We start from the raw sequence: 15,306 nt of genomic DNA on the forward strand, positions 1-15,306 counted from the left end.
CCTTACTGGCCCCTCTACTCCCCTCTCTCTCTCTCTCTCTCTCTCTCTCTCTCACACACACACACAAAGTTAAGTGGTATTTCATAGACAATTTGTGGATCTCACTCAGCTCCACCCAATAATCATATTCTCGCTTCCCTTAGATATTATTCAATAAAACCAAAATGAGACGACAGGCTGGGCAAAATCTGTAGAGACAGAATAGTTTAACTTAATTTAAATCTAGCACTAGGAAGAGTCCTGAGGTGTAGGTTTGTTAGGATCCCTTCAAATACTGCACTTTACTATCACTTACCTGAGGAAGAGAGAAGCAACCCTAAAAGAATCTGTCTGATGGCACCAACTGCCTAGGCAGCCAGACAAGAAATGTCTGTGGGGCACCGCATTGCCTATGCTGTAATATAAGTGTCTGGAGGCAAGTTTAAGGAGGACAAACCTTCTATAGAACACAAGAGAAACTTCCAGAACGCTGCAAACAAAAAAAACAAACTACCCTGCAAAGATTAGGTTCCAAAACACTGGAGATTTTGCCATGCCAAAAAAATCCTACAACAAACCACAACTTTATCAAGTGGCTAAGGCGTGTGTTTTCTGTAATAATCTAATTTACACCAGTAGCAGGATTAAACAAGTTGGACAGAAAGATGCCTGAAAAGACGCCTAACAATGCACTGGAAAATATCTGTTGTTGAGATACAAACCAATGAACCTTTTGCAAGCAACACAAAGGGCAGAAAAAAATGACCCTACTTGAAAAGAGGAAGTGATAGTCAATTTATTTCCATTCTCATGCATGTCAATATGTCACATTATTTAGGCTGGCAATACTATGACATAAAAACTATTTAAAGTTTCTGGCAGAGTGTCTGCATTTGGTCATTTGTGCACATCACATCTTTTCACTGTACACTGCAACATGAAGTGCCTGAACGATGAAACCTTAAGGTCCCTGCCAAAAAATAAAATGGTAAACCTATTTTGAGCCTAGAAGCTGCTATCAGTTTATAGAGCAGGTTTGCCAGCCAAAACAACATGGCAAGTTGACAAAAATCAAGACATCATGGCAGGCATTCTTCTACACTACAGGAGTTATGATGGATTGTATTGAAACAGCGGGAAGTCAGCAACTCAAGTCAGTACACTAGGATGAAAATTAAATTGAAAATACAAGTTGGCATTGACAATGTGTTTATGAGGAGAATGTAATATGGAATATTTGCAATCTTCTGTAGTCCTGGGGCACTGTTTCCTCTGCCCACCTACCACCATCCGTTATGTTCTCAATATATTACACAATAGCATTATTTTAAGTAGCAAGAACAGGAAATAAAGGACATTACAGGAAGGTGGTCTACTACAGTTTAAATCAGGTAGAAAAGTCTAAATAATTAGCTTCATGTAAGTTTAAATGCTGAAAATCATCACACAAATCTATATGTCACAGGTCCACAAACTGTTATTATTATATGGTAAAGGAGTTTCCTTGTGTAAGGGAGATTGGTGTTCTCCTCTCTTATTAATTGATATATAATATCTTAACCATCAAAATGCATAAAGAATTACAATATGTACATGCGAAATATTTCATTTAAGTGACCTCCAAAATTCAGCAACCATTGTATTGGCACCCACAGAACTCGGTAACAGAAGTGAAGTGACAAAGTAAAGAGGCATTTAAGAAGGCAGGATATAGTTTCTCTCAGGGTTTTATAAATTTAACTAACCCATTCAAGCCAAGGACTAAATCTACTTAGTAGGGTGAGATACCTGTCCCCCCCAAACACCAGTGGAGGGAGCACTGTTGCAAGAATTCCTCTGTCACCCGGCATGTAGTCCCAAACTCTTCCTTACCCTCTTCGCTCTGGTACAAGTTATCCAGATTTGGACGTGGAGCCAGATGCAGGGAATAGGATAAGGAATTATAGGAAGGGGAGAGTTCCCTTCTCTCACAATAAAAGGCCTCTTTCTCTACCAGTAGTACCATCTGCTCAGCTTTGCCTAATCATACATGCAGTGACATAATACAACATCCCCACTCCCAACCTGCTGCTGCTGCCACTGCTTCTTAAGCAAAGAGCTGAGTGGGGTTTTCAAGCCTAGATTGCTGTAAGAAGATGAACCAATCCTTGAGATGACAGCACTGAAAAATGAAAGTTTCATTTTCCAGAAACAACAGTGTCCCCCAGAATATGCAGAAGAAAGAACTTCCCAACTTTTAATTCTGCAGCCTGTTTGTGTAGTACTTACTTGGTGCATTCTTCTAATGACTGTACAAGCATTTGCTGGTAAGAACTGATTTCTTCCAGGTTTCCCATTAAATATGAAGTATTCGCAGAGTTTAATCTGGAGCCAAGAAAAATAAAGCTCAGTAAGCAGCTGCAAACTCAAAAAAAACAACCTACATATAACTTTACTTCTATTTCTGCTTTCATCAAAGTCACAGATTTTTGTTGTCAAATCTATATTTACTGTTATTATTTATTTGCATTACCATAGTGCCTAGGAGCCCTGGTCATGGAGCAGGACCCTACTGTGCTAGGCACTGGACAAAGAGGACAAAAAGCCAGACCCTGCACCAATGATCTTACAATCAAAGTCTAAGAGATTATAGGCAAACATTTCAATGCCAAGCAGCTACTTAACCGAAAAGCTTGTAAAACAGAAGTTTTGATCATATGAAAAACAAAATCTAAGCCTTAGTTAATTTAAAAGAAAACAAAACTCACATACTTTTCACTGACTTGTAACGGTCGCAAGTAGTTTGAAAGCATTGTCTGTAGTTCCTTAGCATATTCATTTTCTGTTTCTAAAATATTTTGTAGCACCTACAATAAATATATGACAATTAGTGACTACTATTTTGTTATTTTCAAAGAGACATTACAAAAGATTAAAACTTTTTTGAAATATTCCTTTTAGCATTTATTGTAACTAGTATACTGTAAGACCATAAAACTTACACAAAGAGCTAATAATTAGATTCACACACTGACAATGAGTTGTTAAATATTACACAGTGCAGCTATTAAACTTATATCAGGTACTGTTTGAAAAACGCTTTTCCTTCAGATGTCTATGTACCATAAAAGGAGTAAGCCCAAAGGAAGGTTTCATTATACTTAGCAACAATGTTTCCCGTAGAATTTAAATACCTACACACTGAGCTTTTTCAAAGTAGGAGAATATTATTGCTTCTATACACTTTAAAACGGTTGAGGGGTTATCAGAAAATTACAAAAAGTACCAGAAGTGAGCACTAGTCTTTTGAGTCCCTTGTTGCCATCTATTTTTCTACTGGGATTATTTCCTCAATCTTAATGATTAAGACCAATGCAGTCACCTAATCTTGACTCGAAATCTGTTACTGAGTTTACCTGGAAGTGCAATTCTGTGTCTAGGAGGACTGCGGGTAAATTTTAAATAGACAACGTGATTGTTTTAAGATAATTCTGTTTAAAAATACATTACAGCATGTTGACTGAATGTGAATGTAACAGCAGTAAACTACTGCAGAAAAGTTACCAGAGTTTCGGACATAAAGCAAAGACAAACAATATGGCACATGCTGTTTTTTTACATCATATTACCACATGTAAATCAACAGCAGTAATTTAGAATAACTTGAAATGTATACAGGAGATCATTCTTTATTAGGCAACCTCCTCTAAAGATATCCCCCAAAATATCCTAAAATGTATTCTGCTCAGTTCTAAGAACATAAGAACGGCCAATGATTAAGGCTACGTTTTAGTCCCAGGTATTTTTAGTAAAAGTCAATGAGAGGTCACGGGCAATAAACAAAAATTCACAGCCCGTGACCTGTCCATGACTTTTACTATATACCCCTAACTAAAACTGGGGGGGGGGGGGCGGCGCGTGGGTGTTCAGGGAGGGGGTGCGTCCTGAGGCCCCGCAGGTGCTGGGGAAGGTAGCCTGGGACCCTGTTGGTGCTGGGGGGTTTGGCGGAGCTTGCAGGCTCCCTACCCGGCTCCGCCGCATGCCCCTGCAGCTCCTAGGTAGCGGAGGGGACAGGGGGTATCGCACGCTGCTCCTGCCACAAGTGCCAGCTGCACAGCTCCCATTGGCCGGGAACTGCAGCCAATGGGAGCTGCGGGGGCAGGGCATGCGGGGACAAGGCATGTGGGCGCGGGCAGCACACGGAGCCCCCTGGCCCCTCCGCCTAGGAGCTGCAGGGCCATGCCAGTGGGAGACAGAGCCCCCCCGCACCCTGAGAAAAGCGCCCCCCTACCCCTAGCCCACACACCCAAACTGCTGCTGCTGGCCCTGGGGCTGCTCGGTTCAGGCAGCCCCTGAGCCAGCACCGGCCACTGTAGAAGTCACGGAGGTCATGAAAAGTCACAGAATCTGTGACCTCCGTGACAGACTCGCAGCCTTACCAATGATCCATCTAGCCCAGTTCCTGTCTTCCAACAGTCGCCAGTGCAAGATGCTTCAGAGGGAGTGAACAGAACATGGAAATTTATCAAGGAATCTACCCCACCATCCAGTCCCAGCTTCTAGCAGTCAGGGGTTTAGGGACACCCAGAGTATGGCATTGTTTCCTTGACCTGATGCATTTGTAGTAGAAGGCCCTCCTTTGTTAAGGAACCACAGTTTTGTAGCCCCTTCAGACAGGTTTAATTGTCTCCAAAATGTCAACAGACACGCACAGTACAGAACATGAACTTGATTTTACTCACTGGCGATTCAGCAACAGAATGGCCTGTCCTGTCTGAATTAAATATACTTCTCTACATTTGTTAGAATATTTTATATGTAAGGAAACAGGCCATTTTTTAAGCTTTTCTGCCTTACAGAATCACAATTAGATTTGTTCTTACTTTATGTATACCAGTGTAACATGGATGTGTTCTGGATAGTTCTGTGACTTTTAATGCATTGCATGTAAGATGCCACATTACCTTCTCTCTTTTGTGTTATATTTGTCTATATTAATGTCTAATTTTATCATTTATAATAAGGACTGCACTAAATGCATTATTCACTGTTGTAGTCTATACTCTGTTTTAAGACATAAAAAAGCCATTCATGACTAAATGCAAACCTGATGAAACAAATGACATCTGAACTATTTAAAAGGAAGAATTCACTGTTTCTTTCATTGGTGTCATTGAATTCTGCTTTATTCTCTGAATGGTTCTATTCATCTGAAGGAAAAGAGACCACTTTTGAGTTCATTCTCTTGTTGGAACTCTGAATCCTGACCCAAAGATTAAAATGTCTCCATTCTTCAAGACACCATGTCAGAGGAATGCCACAGAGAAAGCATTAGCTATTAATTGGGCAGCTAGCACATACAGTACAACAGTAGTGGACAAACTGTAAATGGGAATAAACTTATTAGTTTTAATGTATTTGGAAAGGGACTAAACAAAGATAAAACAATAGCTGACCCTTACAGAATCACAAACAAAAATGAACAAGGTTTTATGCAAAAATATAACAAAAAGAGTGCTAAAATAAAATGTATAATACATATAGCCATTTGTCCTCTCAGGGCTAACTCCAAAATTAATTTTTCCAACATGGCTTTCCCATAAAACAGTATGTACACACACAAAACTTTCCAAAGCAGAGGGGAAGGAAGGAGATGAACCAATAACAAGAACATGACAGCCTGTTGAAGCACTGAACCATTTTATAAAGTGCTCCAGTACCAAAGTGAAAGAAATTTGCAGGAGACTTGAAAAGAGCCTCAATACCATGGTAGTCTCTATGACACAGCAAATATTCTGAATGTACATTCTGTTTCATGACGTAATAACTGCCTGAATATCTGACGACTAAATAATATTAACCTGTACACAGATCACTTGATTTTTTGGAAAAAAATCATTTAAAAGGCAGCAAATATTTCAACATTTTTAAGAATCAATATTCAGCAGTACCCCCAGGAAATTAAAATGCATTGAACAGTAAATATCTGTGCTGTAAAGCCCTACTCAAAAAGATGAGTTACCAGATTCACCTACTTTGCTTTAAATCATTCCAAAACTTTACTGGTGCGATGCAATGCTATTAGACATGCACATATTATTAAAAGTCATTTTAAATATATTAAACTTCTCCTTTAGTTGACTTTCCTGTCTGCATAAACAGTGATGACTGTCATTGTATACAGCATTTTTGCTCTACTTTGAGAAGCATTTTTTTTAAACCTGGTTCACAGAGATCTAAATGCCATTTTTCTGTGTCGCCCTGCCCCCAGAAACTTTCAGTATTACTTACCTACCTCACAAGGAAGTTGTGAGGATTAAATGTCTGTACAGCACTTTGAAGATATAAAGTTCTATAAAGTGCTCAGTATTACAAGTATAAGTATTACAATGCCTCTCCAGAGCACTTCTGAATTCCTAATCTCACCATCATGCCTGTATTCTCTAATAATCACCTTTCTTGCCTTTCCTGCTTTCTGCATGTTCTGGCTGCTGCAAGACCCCATGAGACCTCAAAGACCTTGTTCTCAAAGCTCCATCACAACATTTGCACAGATAAGTCTGGGTACCAAAGGAACGGGTTGTTTTCATTGAAAGGGCAGCTTTTACAATACATAACACTAATGAATGGCATAGAAAGCTGAGCTCATCCAGTTCAAGCTTTCCCTTAGTCACAAGGCATGGAAAAATCAAGCGTGGTTAACAGTTCTGTCACACAAACCCAGTAGCCTCCCTAAGGCAAAAACTATCACCCAAAAATGGATTTAAATGACCTACATAGAACTGAGCAACTTTCAAACCACATGAAAAGAAAGTCAGATTTCATTACAACATTAGGGACAGGCGGCACGTTCCCATTTTGTCACACAACTAACGTCACTCATCTAAAGCATCGCCTCATTATAACGAATAAGAATCATTGTGTAATTTGCTTGCATCACTGGAACTTGACAAGCCACATCCTCAAACATGGGCTCCTAAGCAGAGCATGCAAATGTTACACATGCACAAATTCCACATCTACAAGCAAACAAAGGGCACTTGGAGATTTGTAATGAACTATTTTGCACATGCAAATACCAGCTGATGTAGCTTGGAAAGTTTAGCCTTATAGAGGGACTCTCATTTTAAAGCATATAGGAACAAATAATGGAAAATTAGAGTCAGAAAGTGAACTATTTCTTTTTACCTCCTTTTCCACCCCTAAAAGAGTCACTAGAAATCCTCTACTTGAATTTGTGCTATCTGCATATAGTAGACAATTAGCTTATAGACTTTCATAATAGAGAAATAAAACTTGACACATTAAGCTTTATTATTCTAGAATGGTCAACTAGCAAAAGGTGAAAGTACAAATAATTTATTTTTTTAAAAGCCTGTCCTACAGGGATGTCATGTGATAACATGCCCCTTTGCAGCAACTGGTTACTTATTTATCTTTCGTTTAAAGTAATTTATTTCATTGTTAATTCTACATCTGGTTCAGATTATGTAGTTCTTTAGTATTTATATGTCAAGATGGACGGGCTTTGCATCAAAATAATTCTCTGCAATTTATTATTTATATATTCCCCTGCCAAGCACACATCTTGTCCTGCATACTCAATTACATAGTGTAATATGTACTAAATCAAACTTACTTTGAGATCAGAATGTATGATAACAGTTTATTAATTGCAGATGGTGCTCTATAAATTGATAAAATAAAATAACATGCTCAGGGAGGAGTGAGTGGAATATTTCTGGAAAGAGCCCCCAGGTCATCAGATTATGAGATTTTCCACTGCCCAGTCCCATCCTGGAAGGGGAGTTGGCAAAGTTTCACCCACCATATTCTGAGCTTGCTCTGAACTGTACTTTGACTCCTTCCTCCTTCCATGAGGACTGTCTAGTATCACAACTCTTTCTCCAAAAACCTACTGTGAGACTTGAACATAAGAACAGCCATAGTGGGTCAGACCAAAGGTCCATCTAGCCCAGTATCCTGTCTTCCGACAGTGGCCAATGCCAGGTGCCCGAGGGAATGAACAGAACAGGTAATCATCAAGTGATCCATCCCCTGTGGCCCATTTCCAGCTTCTGGCAAACAGAGGCTAGGGACACCATCCCTGCCCATCCTGGCTAATGGCCATCGATGGACCTATCCTGCATGAATTTATCTAGTTCTTTTATGAACCCTGTTATAGTCTTGGCCTTCACAACATACTCTGATAAGGAATTCCACAAGTTGACTGTGTGTTGTATGGAAAAAAATACTTCCTTTTGTTTGTTTTAAACCTGCTGCCTATTAATTTCATTTGGTGACCCCTAGTTCTTGTGTTATGAGAAGGAGTAAATAACACTTCCTTCTTTACTTTCTCCACACCAGTCATGATTTTATAGACCTCTACCATATTCCCTTGGAGATTCCCACCATGCATCAATACGTTACTAGAATCCCACAAGCACCACCACATCCAAGCTTGCCAGTTTCAAAACACCCATACAAGAGCTAAGATTTTAGGGCAATCTTGTTTAAGACCAGAGGTTGGAACAGTGGCTATGGGTCTATTGGCATTGTCACACCCTGTCCATAGGTTAAGCAACGATTCCCAACCTTAACTCCCATGTAGTTTGCTCATGAAGAGTCCATTTACGTCAGCTTTCTGTGGAGGGGGGGATTTTACCCCTAATACAGATTGTAAAAGTATTTATTATTTATGAATGACGTTTCATTCCCAAGATAAAATTTTCGGAAAGCTTCAACCAGGTCAAATTTTGATTTATGTTCATATTTGAAAACTTCATACTAATTAAAACACTCGTAATAAATCTAAAATGCTGATCAAAACAACACAGAGCAACAAGCAGAGTGAAAATAACTTAAAAAAAACTAGACGTGCCCAAGAGACCAAAATGTCTGTGATGTAAACTAACAGCACGCCTGCAAAGAATGCTGAGCTTTACATCCTTATTTCAAAGGGGGGCTTAGATACTAGCTTCTAAAAGATTTAGTCAAAGTCTAGAAAACTGAATTTCATACCTTGATTATTCTTTTCCCTTTAGTCTCTGCCAATATTAAAGTACCATTTACTACTATTTATGAAGAAATAAAACTAGAGAGATACAGGTTGCACCTTTGTTGAACATACATGTTTATACTCTAATAACTTTAGAAGGGTTAATCCTCAGACAATAAATGCAAAATGTATTCTAAGTAAAGTCTGCCATGTTGACAGACCCATTACCTTGTGCCTAAGGTCACTGAAGAACAAAGTGTGATTTCATGAAAAACATCTCTGGTCCTATTTGGGTGTAAAAATTTCAATTTTGAAAATAAAAATTTTGAAATTTAACTTGGTCAAAGTTTGAATTTCTGAATCAAAAAAGGTAAGATAGATAACCCCCCCCCCCCTTCTCCCATACTTTGAACAAAGCCAACCCTTTCTCAAGTGGCCCATTTGTAGATCATAAAATGGCCTGGAACAAAAATCTGAATACGATATTGTGAAACTGAGTCAGATTTTTTTCCTTCCACTTTTTTCATTTTCACATCAACTAACTATCTAGACCCAACAAAATGAAATAAAATAGCTGGAGATAAGAGAAAAGGCTAAGAGAAATGGCACTAACTGATTCCTTACTGACAACTTCAAACCATAACAGGATCATGCACATTTCCATGGGATGGTATCATTGAGAAAATCACTTTACAGCTAAAAATTTTAACATTAACATTTTCAAACCAAGGAAAACACAGGAGTGAAAAGTGAGCAACGTTTTAAAAACCCACAGCAACACTGCCAATTTTTTGAAGTTTTGTATTTAAGATTACATACCTTTACACACTTTGAGAAATTATTAAATAGCAAGTTGATTGTCATGTTACATTTAGATCTATACACAAGTATGATTCCTTCAGATTGCAAAGGATAAATGGCAGAACCGTTATTTTTTATCCTGGCTAGCAGGTATCGGATGCAATACATGAACCATCAGCGGCCATCCATTCCCAATAATATTAACTATTGATAGAGGCACTCTAGGGCAGTGGTTCTCAACCGGGGGTCTGGTTTAAAGCTGGTTTCAGGGGGTCCGCGAGCCCCAGAGTCCTGACCCGAGCCCATGGGTGGAGCCTGGGAGAGGCACAAGGACGTTGCCTCTCTCCCCCCGCTTCCCCCCCGAACAGCAGTGCAGTAACCAGAGCTCCATCCCCACCCCCTCTCCCTGACCCCCTGAGGCTCTGCCCCCTGGGCAGATTGGAGGCAGGAAGCCACAGCCTGGCAATGTGGGGCTGGGCTGCTGCCCTGGCTGGTAGCACAGAGTGGGTGGTGTGGTCCTGCCCCATCTCCTCTGTCTGCTGCTGGCACGTGGGGCTGTGGCTGCTCCTTAGTTCCCAGCCCCCTCTGACTGTTCGTGCAGCCAGTAAGAGCCGCCTGAGTGGGGGGACCCAGCTCCATGGCTAGCAGAGCCCTCGGGGAGCAGCGACCACAGTGGGGGGCCCTCCTAGCACAAAGCCCCTAGCTACCCCCCTCCCTGCACCCTGAACTACTCCCCTGCCTGCACACAGCCCTTAGCTACCCCCCTCCCTGCACCCTGAGCTACTCCCCTGCCTGCACACAGCCCTTAGCTACCCCCCCCGCACCCTGAACTACTCCCCTGCCTGCACACAGCCCTTAGCTACCCCTCTCCCTGCACCCTGAACTACTCCCCTGCCTGCACACAGCCCTTAGCTACCCCTCTCCCTGCACCCTGAGCTACCCCCTGCCTGCACGGAGCCCTTAGGTACTCCGCTCCCTGCACCTTGAGCTACCCCCTGCCTGCACGGAGCCCTTAGGTACTCCGCTCCCTGCACCCTGAGCTACCCCCTGCCTGCACGGAGCCCTTAGGTACTCCGCTCCCTGCACCCTGAGCTACACCCATAAGAACGGCCATACCGGGTCAGACCAAAGGTCCACCCGTCCGCAAACTGCCCATAACTACCCTTCTCCCTGCACCCTGAGCTACACCCCTGCCTGCACACAACTCCAGCTCCCCGCTCCTGGCACCCTGAGTTATCCCCCTGCCTGCACAATACCCTTACCTATCCTTCTGCCTGCACCCTGAACGGTTTTCAAACTTTTTGAGCTGAGCCCCCCGCCCCTTTGAATTATAATTTTTGGTTGTGCGCTCCCCCCTCATGCCAGACAGGTGGGGGGCCTGCTGAAGTGACTCAGGGGGTGGAGGTTGCACTGTCTCCCTGGACCCTGCTGTGCGGAGCTGGCCTGAGCTTGCTCCCCAGATATAGAAGTCAAACTACGCCGATGCCCAAGCGCCCCTCCTCCCCTACAGCTGAAGCCCAAAATGGGTCCCACCCCCTGCTGGGCTCTGACATTTTTATAGCATGTTGAGGGAGCCTCAGAAAGAAAAAGTTTGAGAATCCCTGATCTAGGGTACGGGGGGGGGGGGGGGGGGGGGAAGAGAGTGAGTGTGTGTGTGTGTGTTTCAAATAATTGAGCTATGTACAATCATTGCATTCTTCGAGGTGGTCCCACTTCTTCACAAAACATAATAATAACTATATTCTCTACTTTAAGAGCCCTGCTGAAAATATATTAATAACACACACAAAAAATAACAGCTGAATCAAAGCAAAAGAAAAAGACTTGATGTTTTGACATCAGCAAAGAGCAATAGTTAACCAAAATGATAAATGTGTTAATTGTAAACAGAACTTGCATAAGTACCCATATTTTATAAATAAGGGATGAAACCTATTGTATTCATTAAAAAAAATACCAAGAGTTTTATAATATTATAACTTGTATCTACTAAAGAAATGCTAAGAAAATATATAAAATATATGAAAGGTTAACCATCTCTGTCTACACATTTCCTGTTTCTGAAAGTTCAGATAAACGGTGTAAAGGAGAGGTCCCAGCAGCTCATTACTCAGTTATGTAGGTTGATTAAAGAGCACAGCAAAGTAGACAGGGAGGACAAGAAACTTCTCTGCCGAAATGTTTAACCTCTTTAATTGTCCTTTGTCTTAAACCAAAGTATAACCTTGTTAATTTAAAATGTCTGGAAGAGATTTACTGCAAATAGCTGATTTTTGCAAATTAACAAGTGAATAAAAAAAGTATAAAATGCACTCCAGAAATAAACTTTCTTCACTTACTCTGACACTGTTTAGTTCAACTTATTTATGATCACACTTTACAGCATATTCATAAATGTACAATAGTATATTTTGTAAAAATAATGAAGGCCTTGGTAATGTGAAAATTCACTACAGCCTTGGCTTTTTAATTTTGGCTAAGAGGTGGCACTTTTTATACAGATTCTAAAGTGAGCAAATTATTGAGGTTCTATTATATATAATTCAGAATAAGGAAAGGGATCACTCACCACATTATAATAGCTTTTGCTAATTGCAGACGTATCAAAACCTTTGGGAGGACTCTTCAGTGTTCCTGATTTGGGGGAGACTGGTTTTTCTGAAATGTAAAATGTTTTGTCAGTGGGATGCAATTTCATAGTTCAACACTAGAGGTCAAACAAGCTGCTCTAAGATCATTGAAATGAGATACAATGCTTTCCTGAGAAATGTACAGAGATGTGTTTTAAGTCAAGTCTTACATATTAATGCACGATCAGAATGGTGTATATGTTCACAAAAATGAATTTCCAGTGCCACTGAAGTCAATGGCAAAACTCCCATTAACTTCATTGGGACCAGGATTTCAGCCAATCAGATTAACTTGACCACAATATCGTTTGAAAAGTGAACACATTATCACAGGCAGGCTGTGATTTTAAAATTAGATATTTGCAGTAGTCTAGAAGGTGTCATATGTTTAGACAAAAGCAGTAAATTACTTTTGCTTTCACTGAATTAAAATGGATACAAGCAAAATCCACAAAAATAGTCTAACTTTACTATTCTTGTAGTGTGTTGAAATAAAATATAAAAAATTGTACAAGTCAATAGAGAAATAAAGTGATTTACCAGATGATCTTCTGGAATATTAATTACACTTATTATCTATGTAAAACAAATGCCTCTGCGGCTGAAAATAATTTCTCCATCAACACAGAATATGTGAAATTTTCCAAAAATAAACAAAAAACAAAACAAAGACAACCCCAAACAACATCCCCGAAAAATGCAACCCCGTAAAGAATCTATTCCTCAATTATGCTCTCTGTGGAGAGACAACATATGTCTGCAAGATTAAAATGACTGTCCTGACAGCTTGCAGCACAAGACCGAATCACTTAATGAGCTGTTCTGAGAGTTGCCTCTCTCAGCAGTACATACCGACACAAAATAAACACTCCCAACCCTCCTTCCACCACTCCTTTGATTTAACACTAGTGGGATGCAAGAATTTCAAATATAAAGCTGCTCTCCGCCAAATCAGAAGATGGGATATACAGTATAGAGTTTCCTCCTGACCTCGTGCACATGACTGATGTAACAGCTCTGAATGAGCGTGCTCTTTTAGCAATTGCCAATTATACTGTAAAAAGGCTTTATTCATCTGGACATGATGCTCCTTTCACTTAATATTAAAACAGACTTGTTTTATAGGCAGACTTCAGACAAGTACTTTAGTTATTAATACTAGATAGTGAAATGACTGATTGTCTGAGATGAACTGTAGTAGGATCAAAACACTCCTACTGAAAATCTAGGCATGCCTCTATTTTGAAGACAAACTCTTCTGTTCAGTCAAACTTTAACTCATAAATATATTTTATTTAAAATTTAACTTTAATTCTGGTTAGTCGATTTTTAAGAATCTGGGAGGAGACTCTCAGATGCAGAGCAGCACCTTACATCACATGAGGAACCTGCCATGGAGTTGGATAAACCAGGCATTGGAGGGGGATTCTCCAGGGGCTCTTTTGCCACTCCCCATCACACTGCCATCCGGGAGGAAGTTTCAAGAGGAAAAGGGGTGTGGGCCAGGGCAGGCCATGCTGCACCAATACCCAGCTGGGGCTTTAGGGCTGGACAGCAGCTGTTAAATTATAGCCACCCGCAGGCTGCTGTGCATTATGCCCAGGGCCTGGCCATGCACACAGCATCCCCAGGAGTAGGCTGAGTGAAGAGGTGATGAGATACTCTTTTGCCTTCACACCCCACAGCTGCCTTGTGCGCGCTTTGGCCTGACTGCAGGATTTGGTGCAAGTGGTAGCTTTGTCCCTCTACTCTTTCTTTGTAGTTCTTTGCTATGACATCAGGGAAACATGGACACATTGCTAAGGAGTAGTACAAGAGAACAGCACAACCACGTAGAGACAAAAATCAGAAAAGTTAAGGCACCAAATGAGTTACACCTGGTAAGGGATATACAAGGCAATACAAAGAGGTTCTTTAAATACATTAGAAGCAAGAGAGAGATGAAGGAAAGTATAGGTACGTCTACTTAACAGCGGAGAGCTAGTAACAGATAACACCAAGAAGGTTGAGTGAGGTGTTTAATGCCTATTTTGCTTCAGTCTTCACTAAAAAGATTAATGGTGACCACACACTCAACACAATATTAACAATAAGGGGGAAGGAACGTAAGTCAAAATAGGGGAGAACAGGTTAAAGAACATTTAGGTAAGTTAGATGTACTGAAGTCAGAAAGGCCTGATGAAATTCATCCTCGGGTAGTTAAATAACTAGCTGAAACAACCTCCGAACTATTAGCTATTATCTTTGAGAACTCACAGAAGATGGGTGAGGTTCCAGAAGACTAGAAAAGGGCAAACACAGTAGCTAGCTTTAAAGGGAGGAACAAAGAAGACCCAGGGAATTCTAGACCAGTCAGCCCAGATACTGGAACAAATTATTAAACAATAAGTATGTAAGCACCTAGAGGAGAATAGGAATATAAGGTCAAGGACAAATTATACCAAACCAACATAATTTTCTTCTTTGATGGGGTTACTGGTCTAGTAGATGGGAGAAGCAATAGATTGATATATGTTGATTTTAGTACAGCTTTTGACACAGTCCCACATGACATTCTCATAAGCAAACTAGGGAAATTGAATCCAGATGAAATTACTATAAGGCAAGTGTACAACTGGTTGAAAGACTGTATTCAAATATCAATGATTCGCTGTCAAACTGGAAGGACATATCTAGTGGGGTCTTGCAGGGGTCAGTCTGAGTCTGGTACTATTCAATACTTTCATTAATGACTTGGATAACGGAGTGGAAAACCTGCTTATAAAATGTGCAGATGACACCAAGTTGGGAGAGGCTGCAAGCACTCAGGAAGATGGGATTAGAATTCAAAACGACCATGACAAATTGGAGAATTGGTCTGAATTCAACAAGATGAAATTTAATAAAGATAAATGCAAAGTACTATACTTAGAAAGGAAA

The 15,306-nt window shown here is 40.6% G+C and overlaps 1 protein-coding gene across 1 annotated transcript in view; it reads right to left on the minus strand.

Moving 5' to 3' along the window:
• The window catches only part of ARHGEF7 (Rho guanine nucleotide exchange factor 7), a 176,102-nt gene that overhangs the window by 68,183 nt on the left and 92,613 nt on the right, over positions 1-15,306 (minus strand). The window contains exons 7-9 of the mRNA XM_065397467.1: positions 12,327-12,415; positions 2,731-2,825; positions 2,248-2,343 (exon numbers count right to left, since the gene is read on the minus strand). Of these exons, the coding sequence (XP_065253539.1) occupies positions 2,248-2,343; positions 2,731-2,825; positions 12,327-12,415 (280 nt within the window). The remainder of the gene's footprint in view (positions 1-2,247; positions 2,344-2,730; positions 2,826-12,326; positions 12,416-15,306) is intronic.

Source organism: Emys orbicularis, chromosome 1 (genome assembly GCF_028017835.1).
Source record: "Emys orbicularis isolate rEmyOrb1 chromosome 1, rEmyOrb1.hap1, whole genome shotgun sequence".
NCBI lineage: Eukaryota > Metazoa > Chordata > Testudines > Emydidae > Emys > Emys orbicularis.